The following is a 20,020-nucleotide window of genomic DNA, read 5'->3' as shown; positions in this document are numbered from 1 at the left end:
GCTGTCGCCCCGCTTCGCTTGCGCCTCACTCAAAAAATCATCGCATGCGGCCTGCGACGGTCCAGACGTCAAAAACAAAGTAAAATAAATGCCTTGGAACGGATTTGAACCGATGATCTCAGCATTACTAGTGCTGCGCCTTACCAACTTGGCCACCAAGGCTGATTTATGATCGTATTTATAATTGCTTCCTTATTATGGTCAGTTTTGACGTAGCGACGACTGCTCTCTTCTCCATTCCTCTCTTAGCCTGCATGCAGACTATAGTCTACATTGACGATCGATCTATACTCTATACATGATTGATCTATGCTCTATACATCCTCCCCGAAAGTCGACGAGTTTTTCCGCATCCACTGCACATGCTGTACCTCGCTCTTCAAGTCCTTGTCCAGCCCGCTGCTCTTCCGCATATTCCGCTTCACCTTCAGCTGCAGCTCCTGCAATGCAAGTTTCACTTCCGCCAGCTGCGCCGTGCTCGCCTCCACAGTGTCCAGGTGATTCTGCACCAGCCTCTCCTTCTCCTTCGCCATCACGGCTAGGCTCCCGTCAAGTTTGGCAATGCTCGCCACGTCCTCCCTGCGCTGCTCCACAATTTGCCGCATGTTGCTCTTCATAAGCCCCAACTCCTCTCGCAGCCGTGTCGACGACTGCCGACTGCTCGTCGCGAGCGCATCGTAGCTCGTTTCCGCCTGGATCCGCATCTCGTGCTCCTTGGCCGACGACAGCTCCAGCTCAATGACTTTGGCCTTCAACGTCGCAATCTCATTCCCCGCGGCTTCTAACTGCTCACCATCGCTCTTAGCCCTAGCCTGCAGCTCCTCAACCTTGCGGTCCTTCCGCCGTAGAATGTTGTTGAACATGTCGTTCTCGTGGCGGATCCGGTCAGCCTGTTCCGTGAACGACTCGTACTTGCGCTGCACCGCCTCCCGCGTCCGCCGCTCCTCCTTGATACGCTCGCTCTGCGCTTCGAGCTCCCGCTTTAGGCTGTCAATGGTTGACTGCAGCGCGTCGATCACCCGCGTCGTGTTGCTCGTCTGACCCCCGTTCATGCTGTAGGTGATCAAATGACCCCTGGACTCGCTCGAAAAGAAGTTGGAAGAGTACCGTTGCTCACTTTTGTTAATGCTACCGTCTGTGTAGTTGAACGCCTTCTCCAGCAACGGTTGTGTAAACTCTGGCGTCGATAACAAATTCGGCGAGTTTGTAGCGCTCGAGAGCGCGCTCGAGTTCGGCGACGAGTAGGTCTGTGAATACCGGTCCGGTTGCTGACCCCCTGGTAGTTGTTTTGCTATCGATTCAAGGCTACTCAATTCCAGGTTCCGTTGTGCTAATCCATGTCAGTACCTTCTCCATCAATCGGCCTGGAGCGCACGGCAGCCAAACACATAGCCAATCACACAGCCCAGCCTGATTGACAACTCACCTATTTCGTTCCTCAGGATCTCAATCCTCACATGCTCAAGGTCATTTTTCATTGCAAGAATCGCGGTAATAGTCGCAGACTTAGTACGGCAGTAACAATCGCGCTCCTCTAGCCTATTGCGAGCGCTAGTTGTGTTCGTGCTTGAACAAACCTGATCGGCTCCCGTGGTCGAGCGTTCTGTTGATTAAGACGGGCCAACTGTTGATTATACATTACCCGGCCCGTTCGTCGCTTGCGGCTTAGATGACGCAGCTCTCACTTAGCCGAAAGCATAAATTCCTTCTTGACGCATTCGGACTGGATCCGATCCCGAATCCGAGTCCGAGCTGCCCGATATTTTTCACCGTTTCATGAATTTACACTCGGCCACGAGTGACCTTCATCACCACCATATCTACCGCTTTAACCCCAGACATGGCCGCACCACTGCGCCCACGTGGCACGATTAGCACCGCAGCTACGGCTGCCGTGCGCATGATCACCACCCATGCTCCATCACCGAAGAAACAGCAATTCATCGATGACGCAGCGACCTTCTCTGGCGCGCTCGAGCGCCTGAGGCGCAAGACCGTCAAGAAGCCACTCGCGCTCACGCGGGAAGCCACGCAAACGTCGCAAGAAGCGCTGTTGCGTTCTTCGCTTGGCAAAAAAGCCAGCGACGCTGACATGGCGCGGTTGCACGCCATCAAGCAGAAGGACAACATGTACATCAGTCCGCAGAAGCCGTCCGCATGGCTATTTTCAAAGCTCATTGCCGGCATGGAAGGCGAGGCGGATTTGCAGGAACTCAAGACTGAGCTTGCGCGGCTGCACAACAGACGATTATACTCCATGCCGGACTGGCAAACCGCGAACCTCTTCCGCGCGCTCGTCATGAAGGGGCTCTACAAGGAGGCAACATTCCTCGTCGCACAGCCGACATCCGTCTACGGTCTTACTGTTGGCACGAACACCCACCGCGAGCTCCTCCGCACCGAAGCAATCTACAGCGCCGTCAGCGAACACACCCTCAACAAAGTCAACAAAATCGACAACCTGCTGATCCGCATCAGCGGCGGCGCCAAACACCTCAACGCGCTCTTTGACTCCGACATCGTCCTCGCCGGTCTCGCACTCAATGCCCTCGAGGCACTTCGCGCAAACGACCATGAACCCCACCCCGCAGCGTTCAAGATCTATACCGAGGTCGCGAACAAATACAGCTCCGCCCTGCGCACGCGCTGGACAGCGTTCCCCGCGAAGCTGCCCGCCGACACCAACCTCAGCACAGCCGTCTGCGCAGATCTGCAGCGGAATCTCATTGATTACACGTTGACCCTCGAGGGCCTTCAGCGCTCGCTCACTGGTCTGACAGACAAAACCTCGCTCGCGTTCAACACCCGCGTCGCTGCAGAGCTCGAGCGAACTATTTCCGACATCAACTCTCTCTTGAGTGCAAAGGCCGCAGAGGTTGGTAAGACCGCATTCTCGCTTCTTACCATTGATTCGTACAAAGCCGGCTTGCGCCTAGCCATGGAGGCAAGCGCGACCCCTGTAGCTGAAGCGGTCGAGGCATAGTGTATGTTGTTATATTATACATGTAAATAGTCACAAGCATTTTGTTTATATTTTCCTCGCCCACTTATCTAAAACTTCGCAATTGTCCGTAGAAACTGCCCAACTACTTCTTCGCGCCATACTTCTGCACGACCTTGCCGTCCGGAATTGTAAAGAACACCGCCGGTGAGTCCAGCGTGTATGCCTTGTCCAGCCGGTAATAACCCTTACGTTCAAACTGGATAATATCGCCCTCCTTCATATCGCGCACGTTCAAGTCTCCGATTGCGGGAGTGTGGAATTCGGTGTGTGGGTTCACAAAATCTGCGACGTCGTCTTCCTCCTGCAGCTTGTCCTTGGTGATCAGGTAGTCAAAGTCGACGAGATCGACAGGGACAACATCGTCCGTGGCCGCAAGCCAAGTTATCTTCTTGTCAGTCTTGCGGAAATCGCCTTCCAAGTTGAGCACAGCGTCGATCGCGGTTACAATGTCACCGTCCTTGTGGATCGTCTTCATGAAAGCGTTGCCCCAGTCCATCAGTGTAACTTCCTCGTTGTCGGCAAACGTCTGTGCATCTTCCTGGTCGATGTAGATCTCAGATGAGTACAACACCTTCTTCAACCCGACGTCGGCATTCTTCTTGTGCCTTGGCTTGTCCTCGGAGAATGTCTCCACGGGGCCGCCCGCTATAGTGACCTTGACCATGTCCTTCTTAACAATTGCAACATTGCGCGGCGCAACTGGGTCAATGACCTTCTTATTAGTAGCCCAGATCAAACTCCATTCAAAATTCAAAATGTTTTTCGACGGGCCCTGCTGCAGGATAAAAGTCCGCAGACCTTCAATCGTCATGCCGCGCCTGCGAATACCGCGAACGGTTGGGAATCGCGGATCGTCCCAGCCGGTGACGAGCTTCTGGTCGACGAACCACTGCAGCTTGCGCTTGGACAGCAGCGTCCGCACGAAGCTCATGCGGCTGAAATCCCAGATGTACACCTTGCGTAAACCAAGCGCTTTAAGCATCCACTCGTACTGGGCGTTGCGGTCGCGGTACTCCGTGGTTCGCAGTGCGTGCGTGACGCCCTCGTGAGCGTCCACGATCGGGCATGCAAAATCGTAGGTCGGATACATCTTCCACGTGGTGCCGGTGCGGTGGTGCGGGGTCAAATTGCAACGGTAGATGACGGGATCGCGCAGCGTCTTGTTGGGGCTCGTCACCGAGATCTTAGCGCGAATACAAAATTTGAGACCCTGCCCAGTTAGTCTTGGAGCACGACACCGAGTATCATAAACTTGACCATACCTCATCGGCGCCTTGCTTCATGAGCTCAAGGATCTTCAAGCTCTCTTCGGGGGACCGCTCGCGATTCGCCGACGCAATTCCCTCGGTTCGTTCGAATCGCATCTGTTCGACGGGGGTGTCGTCCGCATACGCCTTTCCGTCGGTGATGATCTTGACACACATGTCGTACATCAGATCAAAGTAGTCCGAAGTGTGAGTGAGAATGTCGCCCTTAATGCCCAATAGCGCAAGATCCTCAATAATCGAGTCTTCAAATTCGACCTGCGCGAGTTAGTAATCCCTAAAATTTCCTCAGCCCGAATAACTCCACTTGCCTTCTCCTTGCTCGGGTTAGTATCATCGAAGCGAATGATGAGCTTGCCATGGTACATCTGCGCAAAGTACTGGTTCAACAGCGCCGCTTTTGCATGTCCAATGTGCAAGTATCCGCTGGGCTCGGGCGGGAACCGCGTCACAACCTTTCCGTCCTCAGCGTTCACGAGGTTGATGTTGTAGTTCGGACCGCTACTGCTCTTGCCGCCCTTACCGGATCCGCCCTTGCCGCCCTTCTCGCCCTTTGGCGCCTTTGGGGCCTTTGGGGCCTTCGGTGTTTTGGCGGGGGCTTCTACGGCCGTAGCCTGGGAGTCGATAATCGCGGACGCGAGAGCGGCGGTCACCTCGGCGACAGTAGCAGCAGGTGGTTCTGCCATGGTGGGGAGATGATATGGATAGATGTGGTTGATAGACGAAGTAGTATATGGTATTAGACGAGGAGAAGTTAGGTTGAAATTTTTGTACCCAAAGTTGCTCGCTGTCTCTCGCAACGGTTTCAAACCTACTCAGTCTTCACCACTGCGCGAATCCGGCAAGAATTTCTTGGAGACGCTCATCTTCGGTTGTTTATTGGGACTTTATCAACTCCCTAGTACTTGTTCTTATGTTCTGGTTGTGCGCCGTGTCCGAAGTGGTTAATTGTTGCTGAGTCATCGAACTCGACCGTCACGTCGGCAACTTCAGCCTTCGAAGACCGGGAGGCGGCGAATTACGTGTTACAGATACGTCTGGCTCCCGGGTTTGCATCCAGAGGATTTGGGTACAATAGTTTTTTTGACGCATTTGCTACATGGTATTGGGTGGTTTGGTCTTTAGCGCGAACGCGAAACGTCGCTTTACGACATCTGCAGTCCTCTGTAGCAGCGATATGCGCACCAGACTATTTAGTTGACCGATACTAGGGATTACATTGCACGGCTACAACCGTAAGCTCCCCGAAAATCAAATCCGGGCGGCACTGAACTCCTGCAGTCCGCACGCCCTATTTGCTTATGGAACTCCGGGGGAAAGCTGCAACGCACGCTGCAGCAGTTTGCACTCACTAGACAGCACGTAGAATTACACACTTAGCATGATTGACTCTGGTAGACAGTCGTGGCGACATTGCCAGCTGGAGAGGTGGTCGCGTGCAAGGGGATCCGCGGCTCTCGCGACTCGTTGCGGAACTACACCTGAACTTTGAACACTCTCGAACCGGCCTCACTGTCCCTGACTACACAACTCACCCCTCTTATCGCCGTTCTCATACTCTCTCACCACTCAGCTGCCCACTGCCCCTCCGCCCGGCATCGAACCGAGTACGTCACCTTTCTCTACTTGAAAGTCGCGTCCAATCGCCACCACCGGACTCGCGACATGACCACGGACGAGAACTCGACGGTGGCCACGGATCAGTCATCCGACACCGGGAGCACCGCGACCGAGGTTGAGAGCGTTTCGAGCATGGAAGATAGCAGCGCCGGCGAAACGAAGCCCGTAGCTCCGCCGTCTAAGGAGAATCAGGAGTTGGCGGAGAAGAAGAAGAACGAGGCCAACAAGATCCTCGCCACTGGCGACTACCAACGTGTCGTCAAGATGTACTCTGAGGCGATTGATCTGGATCCGACAAAGGAAATCTACTGGGCTAATCGCTCATATGTATGTGACCGCCTGTAGCAGATGACTATGGCGTATGCTAACATCTCTAGGCTTATATCAAGGACGAACTATACGGCGCCGCAGTCGTAGACGCGACACAGGCGATCAAGCTCAACCCAGACTACGTCAAGTCCTACTACCGTCGAGCTACTGCATACGCTGCGCTATTACGACCCAAGGACGCGCTTGCCGACTTCAACACCGTTGTCCAGCGCGTTCCTGGCGACAAGGTCGTGCGGGCGAAGCGCGACGAGTGCCAGAAGCTTATCCGACGGCTCGCGTTCGAAGCCGCCATAAAGGTCGCTGATGAGCCATCTGTTGCGGACACGATCGATTACGAATCAATGGTGGTGGAGGACGGATACGATGGCGCGAGACTCGAGTCCGAGACTGAGAAGACCGCGGATGGAAGACACCCGAAGCTTGTTATGACGCTCGATTTTATCAAGCAAATGATCGCGCGATTCAAGGATGGCAAGAGGTTACACCGGAAGTACGTCTTTGCGATCATTCTGGAAGCCATGAAGATCTTCAAGAGCGATCCTACCATGGTCGAAGTGGACGTCATGCCCGGCCACAAGATCTCTGTCTGCGGCGACACACACGGCCAGTTCTACGACGTTCTCGAGCTATTCCGACTCAACGGAGAGCCATCAGAAACTCACAGCTACCTATTCAACGGCGACTTTGTCGACAGAGGGTCGTGGTCTACTGAAGTTGCTCTGCTCTTTTTCTCATACAAGTGGCTGTATCCCAAATCGTTCTTCATGAACCGGGGAAACCACGAGGCTGACGACATGAACAAGGTTTATGGATTCGAAGGCGAGTGCAAGGCCAAGTACTCCGAGAAGATCTTCAAGGTATTTTCAGAATCGTTCAGCACCATGCCCCTCGCTACCCTGATTGGCAACAACTACTTCGTTCTTCACGGCGGCCTCTTCTCCGACGACAACATCACCCTCGACGACGTACGCAAGTTCAACCGATTCAGCCAAAAGCAGCCTGGCCAGAGCGGCATCATGATGGAGATGCTCTGGACCGACCCGCAGCCCGAGCCCGGTCGAGGCCCCAGCAAGCGTGGCATCGGCCTACAGTTCGGCCCCGACATCACCAAGCGCTTCTGCGAAAAGAACAAACTCATGGCCGTAATCCGCAGCCATGAAGTTCGTATGGGTGGCTACGAGATTGAGCACGGCGGCCGCTTGATCACCGTGTTCTCGGCGCCAAACTACTGTGATTCACAGGGGAACAAAGGCGCGGTGATCAACATCGAAAGTGATTATGAGCTCCATTTTGTCACCTACGACGCTGTACCGCACCCAAAGATCGCGCCAATGGCATACGCTAGCAATCTTATGTCATAAGACACGCAATATCGGCACAGTCTGTACAATAGAACTTGCTATTATAACACCGACAGCGACTGAAATCCCGTGAATTCCACGATACAATACATCCGCTGCCAAAAAAAGGGAGGGAAGGGGGTTAAATAAAATCAGTTTGTTTTACATGTAACTCTCCCAGGTTCTGCTCTAGTTTACATTGTACTAGACCTACATGCATTATTCTCAGGCCACTTGAATGTACGTAATTACAGGGGAGCACTTAGAACTAGATGGTTGTTAGTACTGGGAGGAGCATTCCACCAAATAAGCACTTACACGAATCTCGTAACTTCCGGCGCGGACGATATACCGCACCCACTTAATGGACGTGTAATTTGACTTCTCAAACACCTTTAAGTACCGCACCAGAAGCCCGGAGCTTGTAAACATCATCAACGAGAACTGCATGGAGATCGGCGGTCGTGACCACGTCTTGTGCGTCGTCATCGACGACAACAGCTCAGCCTCGCCGGTGAACACGTACTCCATGCCACCGGGAAACCGTGGTATCCGCCAATTAATCACGTTCTCGGAGGGCTCGTATTTGGCCTTGCCCTGTGTGACGTGTGTCGTGACGGTAGCGGTGTTGAGCGGAGTGGGGATGCGGACGAGCACGTTTGTCGCGAACAGTTTCACGCCGAACATGGCCTTCACGTCGATCTTGTACTCCACGCGCGACTTGCCGATCTCGCGCACCATCACGGCGACCTTGAATGGCAGGTTAATGTTCTCGGTCGCCCGGTACTTCATTAGCTCGAATTCGCCGTCGGGGGGAATGAAGTTGATTGTGCGATCTTGGTCGAAGCGCCCGAGCTTAACGCATTGGTGAAATTGGCAGTCTTCCAGGGACACCGAGCCCGCTGCAGCTCTTGACGCCGTCTTTCGACTGCTGTATAACTAGTTAATATCAGTTTCATACGAACATATCACAGCAACGCACCTCTCGCTCTCATCGTTACCATCAATCAGCAGCCTGTCATTCAAGCCGAATTTGCACTCGGGCATGCCCGACAAGAACACACGGAGCATAATCCGCCCAGTGACATCGGTGCGTAACGTTCTGCCGGTAGCACTCATCAAAAGGTTCACATCCTCAAACACGTCGACAAACACCTCGTTCCTCCGATACTTGATGTCGTCGCGCCGCCACGACATTGCGCCGGTCGCCTGCATTGTGATCTTGGATGACTCCACTGGCTTGCTTTCGGACTTGACGCTCTCTGTTGTGATATACATCTTCAAAGTATCTCCCTCCGTGTTCTGCGGGTACCCAAAATCCATGACCTCGTCGAGCAGCTCGTAGATCAGCGCGAAGTTGTCCTTCACCGCCTCCTCGTCCAGCCGAGTAAAATAAGCGCGTCCTAGCGCGACAATTTTGTACAGGAACTCAAACACCAGCGCGATGTCCGCATTTTGACGTGAGATGGCGACGAGGTATATGTTTTCGTGTTTCACGTGGCAAAACGTCGTGGTGCCGAGTGTCAGCACTGGCGAGCGTACCTGGTTTGAAAGTGTTAGTACACCGCTGGCAACGCGGACGACACGATGCACGAAATTCTAGGGCGCTACTCACATCCGGGCTGGAAATAACCTGGATCCGAAACAGATCCGCCGTGGCCCGTCGAATGCCCTCCCGATAGTAGCGTGAGATTAAGACCTCGCCCTTCTGGTTGTATAGTAGTATAGCGCTGATCATTGTGAGAAATGACGCAATGTGAAAGAGCAAATCAACTCGAATAATTCAATATCGTTTGCCCTCTCGCGTTAAAGAAATTGGGACCGAGATCTCCGCCTCGTCAGCTGTGCTGGTCGCCAGAGTAATCCAACACCGTTAGTATGTCCCGCTCGGAAGCTACTTCGCTTTGGAACCAAATAAATGGGTCCCAAAAAAAGAGCAAATTAACGCAATGTGAAGGTCTCTAACTGAATCTTAGGTTCTGTTTATCGTCTCGTATGCTGCCCTAACATTTCAGCAGGAACGGTGTGGTTTGTACGCCCCTCGTCATGTGTGGAGCGTCGAGACTCCGGGAATTGCTTCGCAATCCCTGGCGGCGGGAGTTTAGGAGTAGCCAGCCCGGTACCATCCGCGCCTACCGACTCGTCCCGCATCCGTTGTTTCGAAGGCGGCTTGCTCGACTTCATGCATATAATACTATGTATTCTTCAGAGCGATGAAGCAGCGATCAGCAGAAGCTGAAGAACGCGGTTGTGATAATAACGTCACCAAATGTAGTCCCCCCAATCATAGGTAATAAACGACTGCGCTGGATTTTTTCCTCCATGTCTTCGCTGGCGCTAGATACCTTCGCATTAAATGCATTAAAAGGTAAAATAAAATAAGATCTAAGCGCCGAACCAATTCTAACAGGAAGATCAAGATCAAGAAACCAAGAGGCGAAGCCAAATCTTTAAGATATTTAGTTTTGTTTCCGTGTGGACGCATGTGTTGGATTCTGTTCCAGGCTGACCGGCATGAGCTTTCAAGCGTAGAAACAAAGTCATAGCTCTCTATCAATACACATTGACTATCTGAAGTCTTAGGGAGTCCCGGAAGCCGATTTTTGGCTGTAATATTACTGAGCTTGTTATCGGAGAAGCTGTCAGCGATCGGCTCGTACTCCACATCGCATACGTATTCAGTTGGAGTGGTAGGTAGTATGAGAAGATGACATGCAGTGCGATTTGTCATAGAGACACAAAGAGCCGTTGCAAGAATTCGAGGGGCAGACGTAGAGTTGGTACTTGACTTCAACTCTTGTATCTCTCTCACGATTGGATCCTCTACAGCAATCATACCGCACACGCCAGGAATCTCTACAGAAGTGTGTAACTGGTTCATAGTAACTGCCGAGACCAGGTGTATCATTGCTTGCTGCAAGCGGTGGGTTCGCGTCAGTGTCGTCTGCTTGACATCGCGCGAAATTCTGCCTGACGGTTGTCGTATTGCGCTCCAGATTGTCTCGTTTGCTACTTCTGTGCTCGCAATTATCCTTTGTCATGGGCACAAAGTCCGCGCTTCGCGGTAATAAAGTCTACTTGAGTTGAGACTGATTGTGCGTAGTGCCTTTCATATCGCACTGTTGGCGTGTGTTGTTTGCGAATTCTGGCCGCCCGAGCTCTATCTTTCTCACTATAGTCAACCACAATCGTCTCTTCTCTGATGAGACAGCCTCGGCTTTGCTTGTTCTTCTTTATCAAAGCTCAGGGCACTCTCCCTTCTTAGCCTTAGACCCTGTCATGGTGGGAGTGACAGGGAATACTGATCAATATACCGCAGTAAGTTTCGTCTGTGAAATGGCTGCTCAACTTTGAGCTTCTGCGAAATTCTAGCTCGAAAGCTGCAGCAGCTGCTAGCTATACGCATTAGCTGTACGCACTCGAGAGCGGCTCGTGCTGTGCGGTAGGCAATCAATTAATCCAAGATGTTCGTCTGTGAACAAATCAGCATAAAGTTAAGACGTAGCCAAAGTACATACCGAACAGCCAAATGGTATGTCATGAAAGCGGGGTAAGGACAAAGGGAGGAGAGAGAGCAAGGAAGGACAGAGAGAGAGAAGGGAGAAGGTAGCTAGCTGGTTTTGAGTACTGAGTAGCTCGCCGCGCATCGCGGGCACAGTACACGATGAGCTCAGGATTAAGTCACAGATGTGAACAAAATCAACCACGAATGAATTACACGATTTTAGTTAAACTTGCTGCTTCCTACAACTAACAAATAATAAAGCATCCAAAATATTATACCACACATACGAAGTAGCAGACACATCTGCTGCTTTGGCTGGCTGTGCCGTCCTGACTGCACCCTTTACAAGTCTCAAATCTCAACCATAATCCGTGACTCGCCCCCTGATTTCGCTCAGCAGCCGACTCCTGAAGGACATCGTGTCAGCCGAGGGGTAAGTACTTCCAATGAGCACTAAACCCTACGGGGAATATTGTAAACAAAATAACGGGAGTTCATCCAGAACGCGAGCACCCGCGTTTCGTGTCATTCGAGAGCGAAGCAACGACGCCGCAAGATCGAACTGTACGCACAGAACCACACACGTATCGACATGCCATCTATCTCGTCAAGCACAGTCACAAAGGTGAAAGTGCCGTTGTCGACACCGGAGAAGCACACCATGCGGACATCGACGCCGGCCACCAAACGTCGCGGCACACCACGGCCGCACGTCTCAGCCTCCGCGAACAGCGACGAGATGAATGTGACTACGCGAAAGCGCAGAAACGTCAATAAAGCTAGCAGTGCCAGAGGTACTCCAGTTCCACCAAAGCAGGTGCCGTCGCCGGATCCGTTGGAGATCTTGCCTTTCATATCGCCACTGAAGTTGGCAAAGAGCAAAATTGTGGGCGATCGCACAAATACGGTTCACAAGACGAACATTGAGAAGGCGGACTTCGAAAACGTGGTAGTTCCGGCGCAGAACTGGAGCGTCAATGTTACAATTTCTGGGACAGGCACACCTGTGCCTGACAAGAGGACAACGACGACAACAATCGTTCCAGTGATGGACATGGAAAGACGAGCACTGAAGCGAAAAGCCGAATTTGAGAATTCTGAGAGAGTTGTCACGACAGAGCGATATGGCAAGCCTATAGACAGCGACAGTCCTACTTGGCCGATGCATATCAAAGCAACACCAGGTGCGCTTTCTCCCCAGGCTCAGCAACAATGGCTATGCCACGATGAAGTGAAAATGTTTGAGCCTAGCGGCATTTTTGGATCTTCGCAGCCTCTGCCTGTGTTACAAGCACCGAAAGTCATTATCCCGCCGATTGAGCCTCCACGACCAATGACCCCTACACCAACAACGCAGAGCCAGGTGGATCAAGCGACTGCTTCAAATCATAATGAAATTACTACTCTAGATGAGGGCCAAGAATACAGGTAATTTATTGTTCCGAGATGATACTAAATGACATACTGACTGCAAAACAGTACACTCGATGAAGTGGCCCTTCAGAAGCCTATCACGGAGACACCACAAGAGCTCGGCCATCCATCGCCCACACAATCCACAAGATCGTCGCTTTCCTCTCAAACCTCACAAATGACCTCGCTCACTGGTATGACAACTTCAGCTCTACCAGCACTGCCACCGTCCGGCATCGTTCCAACCGCGGCAGCAGAAGTGATTCCAAATCCGAACCAAGATCCAGTATGGAAACGCGAGCATTGGGTCTTGCTCACCCGGCTCCACGCGCGCCGAATGAACCCACTGCCGACTAATATGCTGGTGCCGCCGCCACAGAAGGTTATCAAAGCATTTCCAAATATCGCGGCCGAGGAACTGTCGCGTAGGATGTTAGCGCTGGATCGCGTCCGCTTGAAGAGAGAAGTTGAGCGAGAAACAAGTTTGAAGAGACGGAGATTGACGTTGCGACAGTATCAGTTCTGATTGCTACATGACTGTGACGAACTGGTAATTTCGCGTTTTGTATTGCTGCGATCAACAGATTATGGCTGGCAAATATTTAGTTATGACATGAATAAACGAGACAGAATGCGCCGGGACGACGAGCACCTTCACGTCGTACATGGTATGAGATATTCTGAATTCAATTAGCGAGAGTTAATTGCATGTGCCGCTATAGATCATGTATGCAATGTGGGGGACGCAAGGTATGACATAATAACTCACGTGACTAGACTAGCCAGTTCGTAGAGGAGCAAAGTCTTAAATTATGTGAGTGAAGGCGCGGCAGAACTGTTGCGACATGAATATGTGCGGGAGAGAAGACGGGTAAGGAAACGACGAGCGCTGCGGCGCTGCGAACGATCGATTAAGGCCAAGACGTCTCGGCAAAGTACAGACATCTGGCAGGCCAATATCAGCTGGTGAGCTTATCTGAATTGTTGTCCCGCAGCGATGGTATGCGGCGGCAAGTCTCACGGAGAGATATGATGCGCAGTTGGAGGCCGAGAAGGTCCAGACCGATGTGCTCTGGAAGCCGGGACCGGGTGAGACGGAGTTAGTTACCTTAGTGCGTGTGAACACTCTACGATGCCGTTTGTGGTTTAGAACACGTAGCGCGTGGGCGGTGACAGCGGCGACGTATGCTTCTAGTGCGAGAGTAGGACGAACCTTCCGCGAACACAAAAAATACGCAAGGCCATACGCAGCACGAGCTAAGCAGCAGGAAGTGATGCTTGATATGGGAGGCGGACTCTGACAGCCGCGAGCGTGGGGCCGTTTCACGTCAGCATACGCCGGGGGCTGGTCTGACCACCGGCTTGGTGCCGAGGCGGAGCACGCGGACGTACGTAAGAGCCTAACAGGTGTGACAAGAGCGCAAGATCCTGCGTGCGCTGCGATGGCTTTGTCACACCTGGCTGGCTGCGCTAAGCTAGTGTGTGCAAGCTGGAAGCGGCAGGAACAAGAGCGGCGAGGCGCGCCGGAGAACTCGGAAAGAAAGGAAAAAGTGATTCCACGCAGCGATAGGGGGTGACAAACGGCGGGACCACTTTTGACAAGTACTAGTTCGCGCGCACGGAAACCAAATGGAAAGCAGCTAGAAAGGCAGAGAACAGGCACGGTCGGCAACAACGGCGGTGCTATAACGAGGTAGGGGCTGGTTTAGCTCCGCTGGCCGGTTCAGTCTTGTGGAGGCTGCTGCCTCGCAGACGGAAGACTCGCAACATGGAGCACGGGCTGGGTAGCAGGAACTAAGGAGTATGCGATCGCCAGCAGAGCAAGCTCACTATCCAGACTGGCCTTGTTTCGGAGACGGAGCGCTGACAGTGCGGAGAAGCTGGATAGACGAGCCTAATCGAGCCTTTGGGAGTTTGCTCGTTGGGAGTTGGGAACGACGTGGAGCGCTTTGGGGCAGTTGGGAGTTCAGACTCGTTGGTGCAGAAGTTGGGCGTCTGAGCCGCAGCGCTCAGAGAACCGTGAGCAGGACAATTTTGCGGAAGGAGAGCATTGCAGCAGCGCCCAGTGCACAGCACGCATACACGCCCGGCAACAATACTAGGACACAGGATGGCAAAGCAGTACGTGATCGAGCACATGGAGGATGGCATTTTCCCGTGGGTGGTGCTGGAGTACGCCGCAGTGTCGCACGACGTCGGCGGTGAAAATTTTCATCTCACGTCGCTCTCGCCGTCGCTGATGGAGTCGCTTCCGAAAGAACTAGCGGCCCCCGGCGTTGTACAGGCGACGACGACGGAGATAATCAATTTGCCCGGCGTGCGCGAGCTGGCCGAGCAAGGGCGAGTGTGTCTGCTGGATCCAGCGGCCGAGAAGGATCTCTGCCCTGAGGACGCGGTCAATTTCGACTGGTTCGTGTTTGGCGGTATCCTCGGCGACCATCCGCCTCGCGACCGCACCGGCGAGCTTCGCAAGTATGGGTTCCAGGGTCGCAGACTAGGATCGGTGCAGATGACCACGGACACCGCAATCAGGGTGGTGAAAATTGTGATCCAGGACCAAGGTAGGTATCACACGGACTTCCGCGGGCAGGCGAGACGGTGGTTGACCATGCTAAACAGTGCCGTTGGATAAGGTGCCGTACACCGACTTTCCGGAGCTGCGATGGAACGCGCACGAGAGCACAGAGATGCCGTTCCGATACGTGAAGGATGAGACAACAGGCGAACCGATCATGCCCAAGGTGAGTATATGAGTGCAACAGGCAAGTTGATCATGTGCTAACAGGTTCATGTAGGGCATGCGTGAGCTGATTCGCGAAGACGCAAATCGAGGCTTCGACGACTTTCTGTGACATGCGTGGAGAGCAGCTTCCCCGCGCTTCATCTCCACCTGCGCAGGCCAGAGCTTCTGTACGCGTTGTCAGACGCGACATGCCATGGAAGGGGCAGTGCACGCCTGCAATCGAGAAGCGGGGACGGATCGTGGCCGAGCGGTATGCAATGCATGTACACCTGGATGGCGGGGAGACAACCGTGCGCGGACACCGGTTGTGAGTGCGTGACTGCTTAGGGTCCCGCGGCTGTGTTGCGGAGCGTGCGGCGAACGAGGCCGGCTGTGTACGGCGGAACGAGCAGACACGCGACTGGCGGGGGACAGGTGGATAATGCCTGTAGTAGGTGTACTGGAGCAGCTGGGAGCGGAGCGCGCGGCCAAGTCGGGGTGACGGTGCATGTGACAGCTGCGAGGTGCTGAATTCGAAGCGGCGCCTCGCGCACGCTCGTGTTGGCTTGTTGGGCCCGTCCTGGCGCTGCAGCTGCAGCTGAACCAATTCAAAACCCTATATGCTCCACCAGGCGCGCGGGCCATCTACCAATGCGTGGAACATTCTGCGCCGCTGCCCGATATGGAATAGCGCGAGGTGCCGTCCCATTCCATTCGAGGCCCGCGCGGGGCGGAGGTGGCACGGCCATCGCGAGCTGGGCGGGGCGCAGCGACGGGGCTATGCCTGCAGTCAGCCCATGTAATGCGAAGTGTGCGAGACAATGACACGTGTGATACAGCATAACGGACAGAATGGACCAGGATAGACGGTCCGCACGACGGCCTGGCTAGCTGGAGGCAGAGGTGTGGCCGGACGAGGGCTCCGCGCCGGGCCGGTTCGCGAGAACGCGACGCGGTGCGCGCGTCGCCCTCTCGAGGTGGGAGTTTGCGAGGAGATGCGACGTCGAGATGCGACGTCGAGATGCGACGTCGAGTTGCGACTTGCGAGCGTCGGAGTATCATGCGCGACCGCGCGCACTTCGCCGACCTGATGCCGCTCGCTCGCAGCAGACTAGACTGCGCGGCCGAGGGCACCGTCCGCGACGGAGTATCCAGAGCGTAGGCAGTTTTTCGCAGCGCGCATTGAGCAGCGGCGGCGACGACGATCGGTAGAGTCAGCGACGCGAGTCGTCGGTTCGGAATTCGTACTCGGACGCTGCAGCCGCGCGCTAGTGGGCGGAACCGCGTGGGCGGCTTGAACCGGACAGAATTCACGTGGGCCGCTGGGAGGCTGTTAGTGCGGGGCGTGGAAGCGTGCTGGGGGACGGAACCGGGGAAGCCGGCAGCCAAGAGGGGCAAGGCGCGGCGCGGCGCGAGGCGGCGGTTCAGCGGCTGGGCAGTTTCAACATAAGGTTTAGCGGCGATCCCCCTCAGCGGCGCGAAAAAAGAAAGCAGGCTGGAAACGACGACTGCCTCAGCCGACTTTGCTGGTGCCACCCGCCGCTCGTTGTTTATCCTCCGCCGCCTCTTCGTTCTTCCTCTTCACCGCATTCTTTCCCCAGCATCTCCTCCACGGCCTGCCCTGCTCTCCCGCCAGCTTTCTTCTCCAACCGCCTCTCGCCCGCCGCCTCCTTACCAGCCCATGCCGTTCAATCTGCAGCAGGACTGTCTGGCTGTGGCCGCGGGCCCCTTCAGCGACGACCCCCGCGGTCTCAAGGCGGCCTCCTCCTCCGGCTGGCCCTGTCCTGGAACCACCTCCTCCGTCGCCACCCTCCCCATTGCGTGCGCGTGCACTGCTGCCGCTGCTGAGAGCGGCCTCACGCACTACTGCAGCAGCGCCCATTGCGACCGCAACTCTGACTGTGACACACACACCCTAATGGTCAAGCCGAGTCTCACCTCACCACTACCGCCCACGCACGCGCGCCTACCGCTCTCCTCATCGATGTTGCCGGAGGACTCACTGCTCTCGCACGCTTGTTCGATCTCGCTCGCTGCGCTGCCCGACGTCAATTTTTGCGTCGAGTCCTTCCGCCTCTTCGACTTCTCCCCGTCCCCGCTCGCGCAGACCCTCGCACGCAGCGTCCGCGACAAGTACTCCGTGCGCTGCCCTGACAAGAATGTCTACGTCAACATCACGCATGTCCTCTCCCGCATGCAGCCCCAGATCATGCATGTCGCCGGCACCGCCTCCCTCTCGGTCGCCACCCCTGATCTCGTCTTCTCCTCCGGCTCCGTCAGCAGCCAACACTTTGACTCCGCTGACACCCGATCCTCCTCCTTCTCTTCGGTCTCGTCTTCTGGGGCCGCCGACTACTTCACCCCCACTATCTTCGAGTCCTACACCCCCTTTCGGCTCTCCGCCGTCGCACCACCCGCCTCTGTCCACTGCGCGCTCTCCGTCCACATGCTCCCACTGCACAACCTGCATGACTTTGAGACCTTCGTGCGGTCACGTCTCCTCGAGCTCGTCCGCGGCGGCGTATTTGTACTCGCCTTCCCAACATCCACCGCCTTCTACAATGACACAGTCTTATCCGCGCTCGACCCCACACTGCATATGCTCCTCGCCCTCAAGCGGCTCAACACCGAGATCTGCGAGCGCGTCAGCACACCACCACCCACGGTGCCGTCCTTCGCCGAGCAGCTCGACATCATCGCTCAGCTCGGCGGCGAAATCCTGCACTCGGAAGAATGCAAGACCCCTGTTCCCAACTGGGGCAGCACCTGGCTTGCCAGCGAAGAGCGGTGGCTCCTTGACACCCTCGGCGCGTCCGAAGACGTAGCAGATTTCCACGGCATCCTCTCCGGCGAATCCTCATACCACCCCCGAGGCGGAGAGCTCATCCACGAGTTCTCCCGCGCCGCCAGCCGCGTTCACGGCTCCGCCGACGTCGGCGTGTACGTCATCCGCAAGAACTGATCTCCACACTTTCTTATCTCTTCTCTGTACATTTATCTACTCTCATTCATGTTACCATGGGAACATTTGCAGGATTTTTTTTTCCAGGGTCGTTTCGGGTTTTTCGAATTGTCCAAAAGTAACGAAGTTATGGCGTACAGGCTGCTTTTTTGTTGCTCTTCTTTTTTGTTTTGATCTCCCTTTTTTGTTGCTGCGGTCTATAAGGCTATACCAAGGTTTTATAGAAGTATCTCTCATAATACATGATTAGATAACTTCTGCATATTTCATTCGTTGTGACTGGTATATAATACAGCAGGTTGCAGACCAACACCCAACCTTAGGTGCAGAACAAGATAAACAACACGCAAAAATACAGCACGACCAACAAATAACAGCCAGAAACACAACCATGGCGCCAAAGCCTCTTCTTTGTTTGCTAGACATAGCATAAAGAATCCAAGAACTTGCAGACCCGTAGTTCACTTCCTCTTCTTCTTCTTGCGCAGGATGGCAAGGTCTTCGTTGACCTCCTCGGACTTGAGCCCGGTAATACCGCCAAAGGGCTTTTCTCTATGCTTGCCGCTGCCGCTGCCGCTGCCGCTCGTGCTGTTACCGTTCGAAGTGAGATCCTCGCGCGTGTGGCCGAAGGGAAGTGCTTCACGGTTGCTCCAGAACTGCGCAATCTCGTCCCGATCTGCGCCTTTGCCGCCCAGTCGTTTCCGCTTCTTTGCAGCTGCGCTCGCTGCGGCTGCGGAGATGCCGCCACCGCTACCGAGGCTGCCGAGCATGCTATCTGCGATGGATGCCAACCCAGTCGCGCCGCCGGCATTCTCGTTGCGACGGCGCAGGTTCTTACGCCGCTCGCCAACGCTGCCCATCATCCCGCTGCTCGAAGGAGATCCCGGTGCGTGGTAGCCCGCGACGGATAGCAGGAATGCGTGGTCGTTGGCAATGTCGAGCAATTCCTTGTCCTCGCGGAGTTTCCGCCGCTGCGTCTCTAGCCGCGCCAGCAGCTTCTCCCGCACCGCCTTTGCCATGTTTGCGTAGTCCTCCTCCGCGGCTGCAACGTCGCGCTCGTACTCCTTCTCCGCGCGGTCTTCTAGGAACTGCTCGTTGAGAAACAGTGTGACCAGCTCTGCGTCCCGCTCTTCCTCAAGATCAGTGATTCGTTCAAGCAGAGTCGCGTCCGTGCCAGCGTGCAACGCCGAAAGTACACCTTGCAGCTCCGACAGCATATCGTGGTACAGCACCTCCTTCTGCTGCGAAAACTGCGTCGTCAGCGCAGTGTAGCGCTCCGACAGATTGTGTCGTCGCCGGTCGCGCTTCGACGCCGGTACCCCAGCCCCTGCAGCACCGACTGACGGGCCACCTGCGACTGCGTGTGCTTTTGATGGCGGTACGCCTAGCACCGCGGCGGTCCCGCTTGCTAGGCCCGATGGGCCGCTGGGCATCGCGCCGGCTGTGTGTCCGAAATGCGCGGGCCCGTTGCTGTAACCATGCATCGGCGGCGGGGATGGCGTCGATGCGGGAGAATGTGTGTCCATACTTGCGGATAAAAAATTTGACCGACGCGTGTGAAATAGTCAACTGCGGTCGCTATCGTCGACGGCGGATGAGTGTCTGCGGTGAGACGAGCGCTCTGTGTACAGCACTGAATCGTTGCAAGTCCTGGCGGGTTGGGTTGTTCAACCAGCCGCAGGGAAAGCGAACCAGAAGCGGCTATTCAAGAAGCCTGCAAAAAGGAGAAGGGAGGTCGGCAACGAAAGCTCAGTTGGCTGAAGACTCCTCTCGCTCTCTGCTGGTGGAGGGGGGCCGGACGAGAACGAGGAGACTGCCGCCCCGTCGAGCCGGACGTAAAGAGCCGATCACACAAATGC

The 20,020-nt window shown here is 54.9% G+C and overlaps 10 protein-coding genes and 1 non-coding gene across 11 annotated transcripts; 5 read left to right on the top strand and 6 right to left on the bottom strand.

The window, feature by feature from the left end:
- Positions 1-89: 89 nt before the first annotated feature.
- Positions 90-162, bottom strand: V1518DRAFT_t3. Its single transcript has one exon. It is a non-coding gene; the product is annotated as a tRNA-Thr (tRNA).
- Positions 163-169: 7 nt separating this feature from the next.
- V1518DRAFT_390012 (uncharacterized protein) lies at positions 170-1,593 on the bottom strand. Its single transcript, XM_066901745.1, has 2 exons — positions 1,427-1,593; positions 170-1,330 (listed from the first exon to the last, which is right to left on the bottom strand). Exons 1-2 carry the CDS (start codon positions 1,476-1,478, stop codon positions 315-317), a joined length of 1,068 nt encoding a protein of 355 aa, XP_066762389.1. The 5' UTR covers positions 1,479-1,593; the 3' UTR covers positions 170-314.
- A 132-nt stretch (positions 1,594-1,725) lies between these two features.
- V1518DRAFT_410091 (uncharacterized protein) lies at positions 1,726-3,036 on the top strand. Its single transcript, XM_066902517.1, has one exon. The coding sequence runs from the start codon at positions 1,841-1,843 to the stop codon at positions 2,981-2,983; it is 1,143 nt and encodes a 380-aa protein (XP_066762388.1). The 5' UTR covers positions 1,726-1,840; the 3' UTR covers positions 2,984-3,036.
- On the bottom strand, positions 2,955-5,018 carry V1518DRAFT_410089 (tRNA synthetases class I, catalytic domain-containing protein). The gene is made up of 3 exons (XM_066902516.1): positions 4,581-5,018; positions 4,267-4,527; positions 2,955-4,214 (listed from the first exon to the last, which is right to left on the bottom strand). Exons 1-3 carry the CDS (start codon positions 4,953-4,955, stop codon positions 3,087-3,089), a joined length of 1,764 nt encoding a protein of 587 aa, XP_066762387.1. The 5' UTR covers positions 4,956-5,018; the 3' UTR covers positions 2,955-3,086.
- A 663-nt stretch (positions 5,019-5,681) lies between these two features.
- V1518DRAFT_379900 (Metallo-dependent phosphatase-like protein) lies at positions 5,682-8,026 on the top strand. Its single transcript, XM_066901638.1, has 2 exons — positions 5,682-6,216; positions 6,267-8,026. Exons 1-2 carry the CDS (start codon positions 5,935-5,937, stop codon positions 7,578-7,580), a joined length of 1,596 nt encoding a protein of 531 aa, XP_066762386.1. The 5' UTR covers positions 5,682-5,934; the 3' UTR covers positions 7,581-8,026.
- Positions 7,542-9,657, bottom strand: V1518DRAFT_410086 (Mu homology domain-containing protein). The gene is made up of 4 exons (XM_066902515.1): positions 9,175-9,657; positions 8,542-9,101; positions 7,878-8,490; positions 7,542-7,827 (listed from the first exon to the last, which is right to left on the bottom strand). Exons 1-4 carry the CDS (start codon positions 9,295-9,297, stop codon positions 7,822-7,824), a joined length of 1,302 nt encoding a protein of 433 aa, XP_066762385.1. The 5' UTR covers positions 9,298-9,657; the 3' UTR covers positions 7,542-7,821.
- A 152-nt stretch (positions 9,658-9,809) lies between these two features.
- V1518DRAFT_45484 (uncharacterized protein) lies at positions 9,810-10,740 on the bottom strand. The gene has a single exon (XM_066906544.1). It carries the CDS (start codon positions 10,465-10,467, stop codon positions 9,844-9,846), a length of 624 nt encoding a protein of 207 aa, XP_066762384.1. The 5' UTR covers positions 10,468-10,740; the 3' UTR covers positions 9,810-9,843.
- An 819-nt stretch (positions 10,741-11,559) lies between these two features.
- Positions 11,560-13,266, top strand: V1518DRAFT_410079 (uncharacterized protein). Its single transcript, XM_066902514.1, has 2 exons — positions 11,560-12,492; positions 12,544-13,266. The coding sequence occupies exons 1-2, from the start codon at positions 11,657-11,659 to the stop codon at positions 13,001-13,003; spliced, it is 1,296 nt and encodes a 431-aa protein (XP_066762383.1). The 5' UTR covers positions 11,560-11,656; the 3' UTR covers positions 13,004-13,266.
- Positions 13,267-14,587: 1,321 nt separating this feature from the next.
- V1518DRAFT_424945 (SAM-dependent RNA methyltransferase) lies at positions 14,588-15,329 on the top strand (the record flags this gene model as incomplete). Its single annotated transcript, XM_066905891.1, has 3 exons — positions 14,588-15,038; positions 15,097-15,218; positions 15,273-15,329. 3 exons carry the CDS (start codon positions 14,588-14,590, stop codon positions 15,327-15,329), a joined length of 630 nt encoding a protein of 209 aa, XP_066762382.1.
- A 1,398-nt stretch (positions 15,330-16,727) lies between these two features.
- On the top strand, positions 16,728-18,511 carry V1518DRAFT_410072 (uncharacterized protein). Its single transcript, XM_066902513.1, has one exon. The coding sequence runs from the start codon at positions 16,881-16,883 to the stop codon at positions 18,159-18,161; it is 1,281 nt and encodes a 426-aa protein (XP_066762381.1). The 5' UTR covers positions 16,728-16,880; the 3' UTR covers positions 18,162-18,511.
- V1518DRAFT_410071 (Sds3-like-domain-containing protein) lies at positions 18,348-19,975 on the bottom strand. The gene has a single exon (XM_066902512.1). It carries the CDS (start codon positions 19,685-19,687, stop codon positions 18,623-18,625), a length of 1,065 nt encoding a protein of 354 aa, XP_066762380.1. The 5' UTR covers positions 19,688-19,975; the 3' UTR covers positions 18,348-18,622.
- Between the last annotated feature and the right edge of the window lie 45 nt (positions 19,976-20,020).

This window comes from Limtongia smithiae (genome assembly GCF_038497785.1).
Source record: "Limtongia smithiae strain NRRL Y-17922 unplaced genomic scaffold V1518scaffold_1, whole genome shotgun sequence".
Classification (NCBI taxonomy): Eukaryota; Fungi; Ascomycota; class Lipomycetes; order Lipomycetales; family Lipomycetaceae; genus Limtongia; species Limtongia smithiae.
The sequence above is the reverse complement of the archived record's forward strand: the minus strand, read 5'-3'. Positions and strand labels throughout refer to the sequence as shown.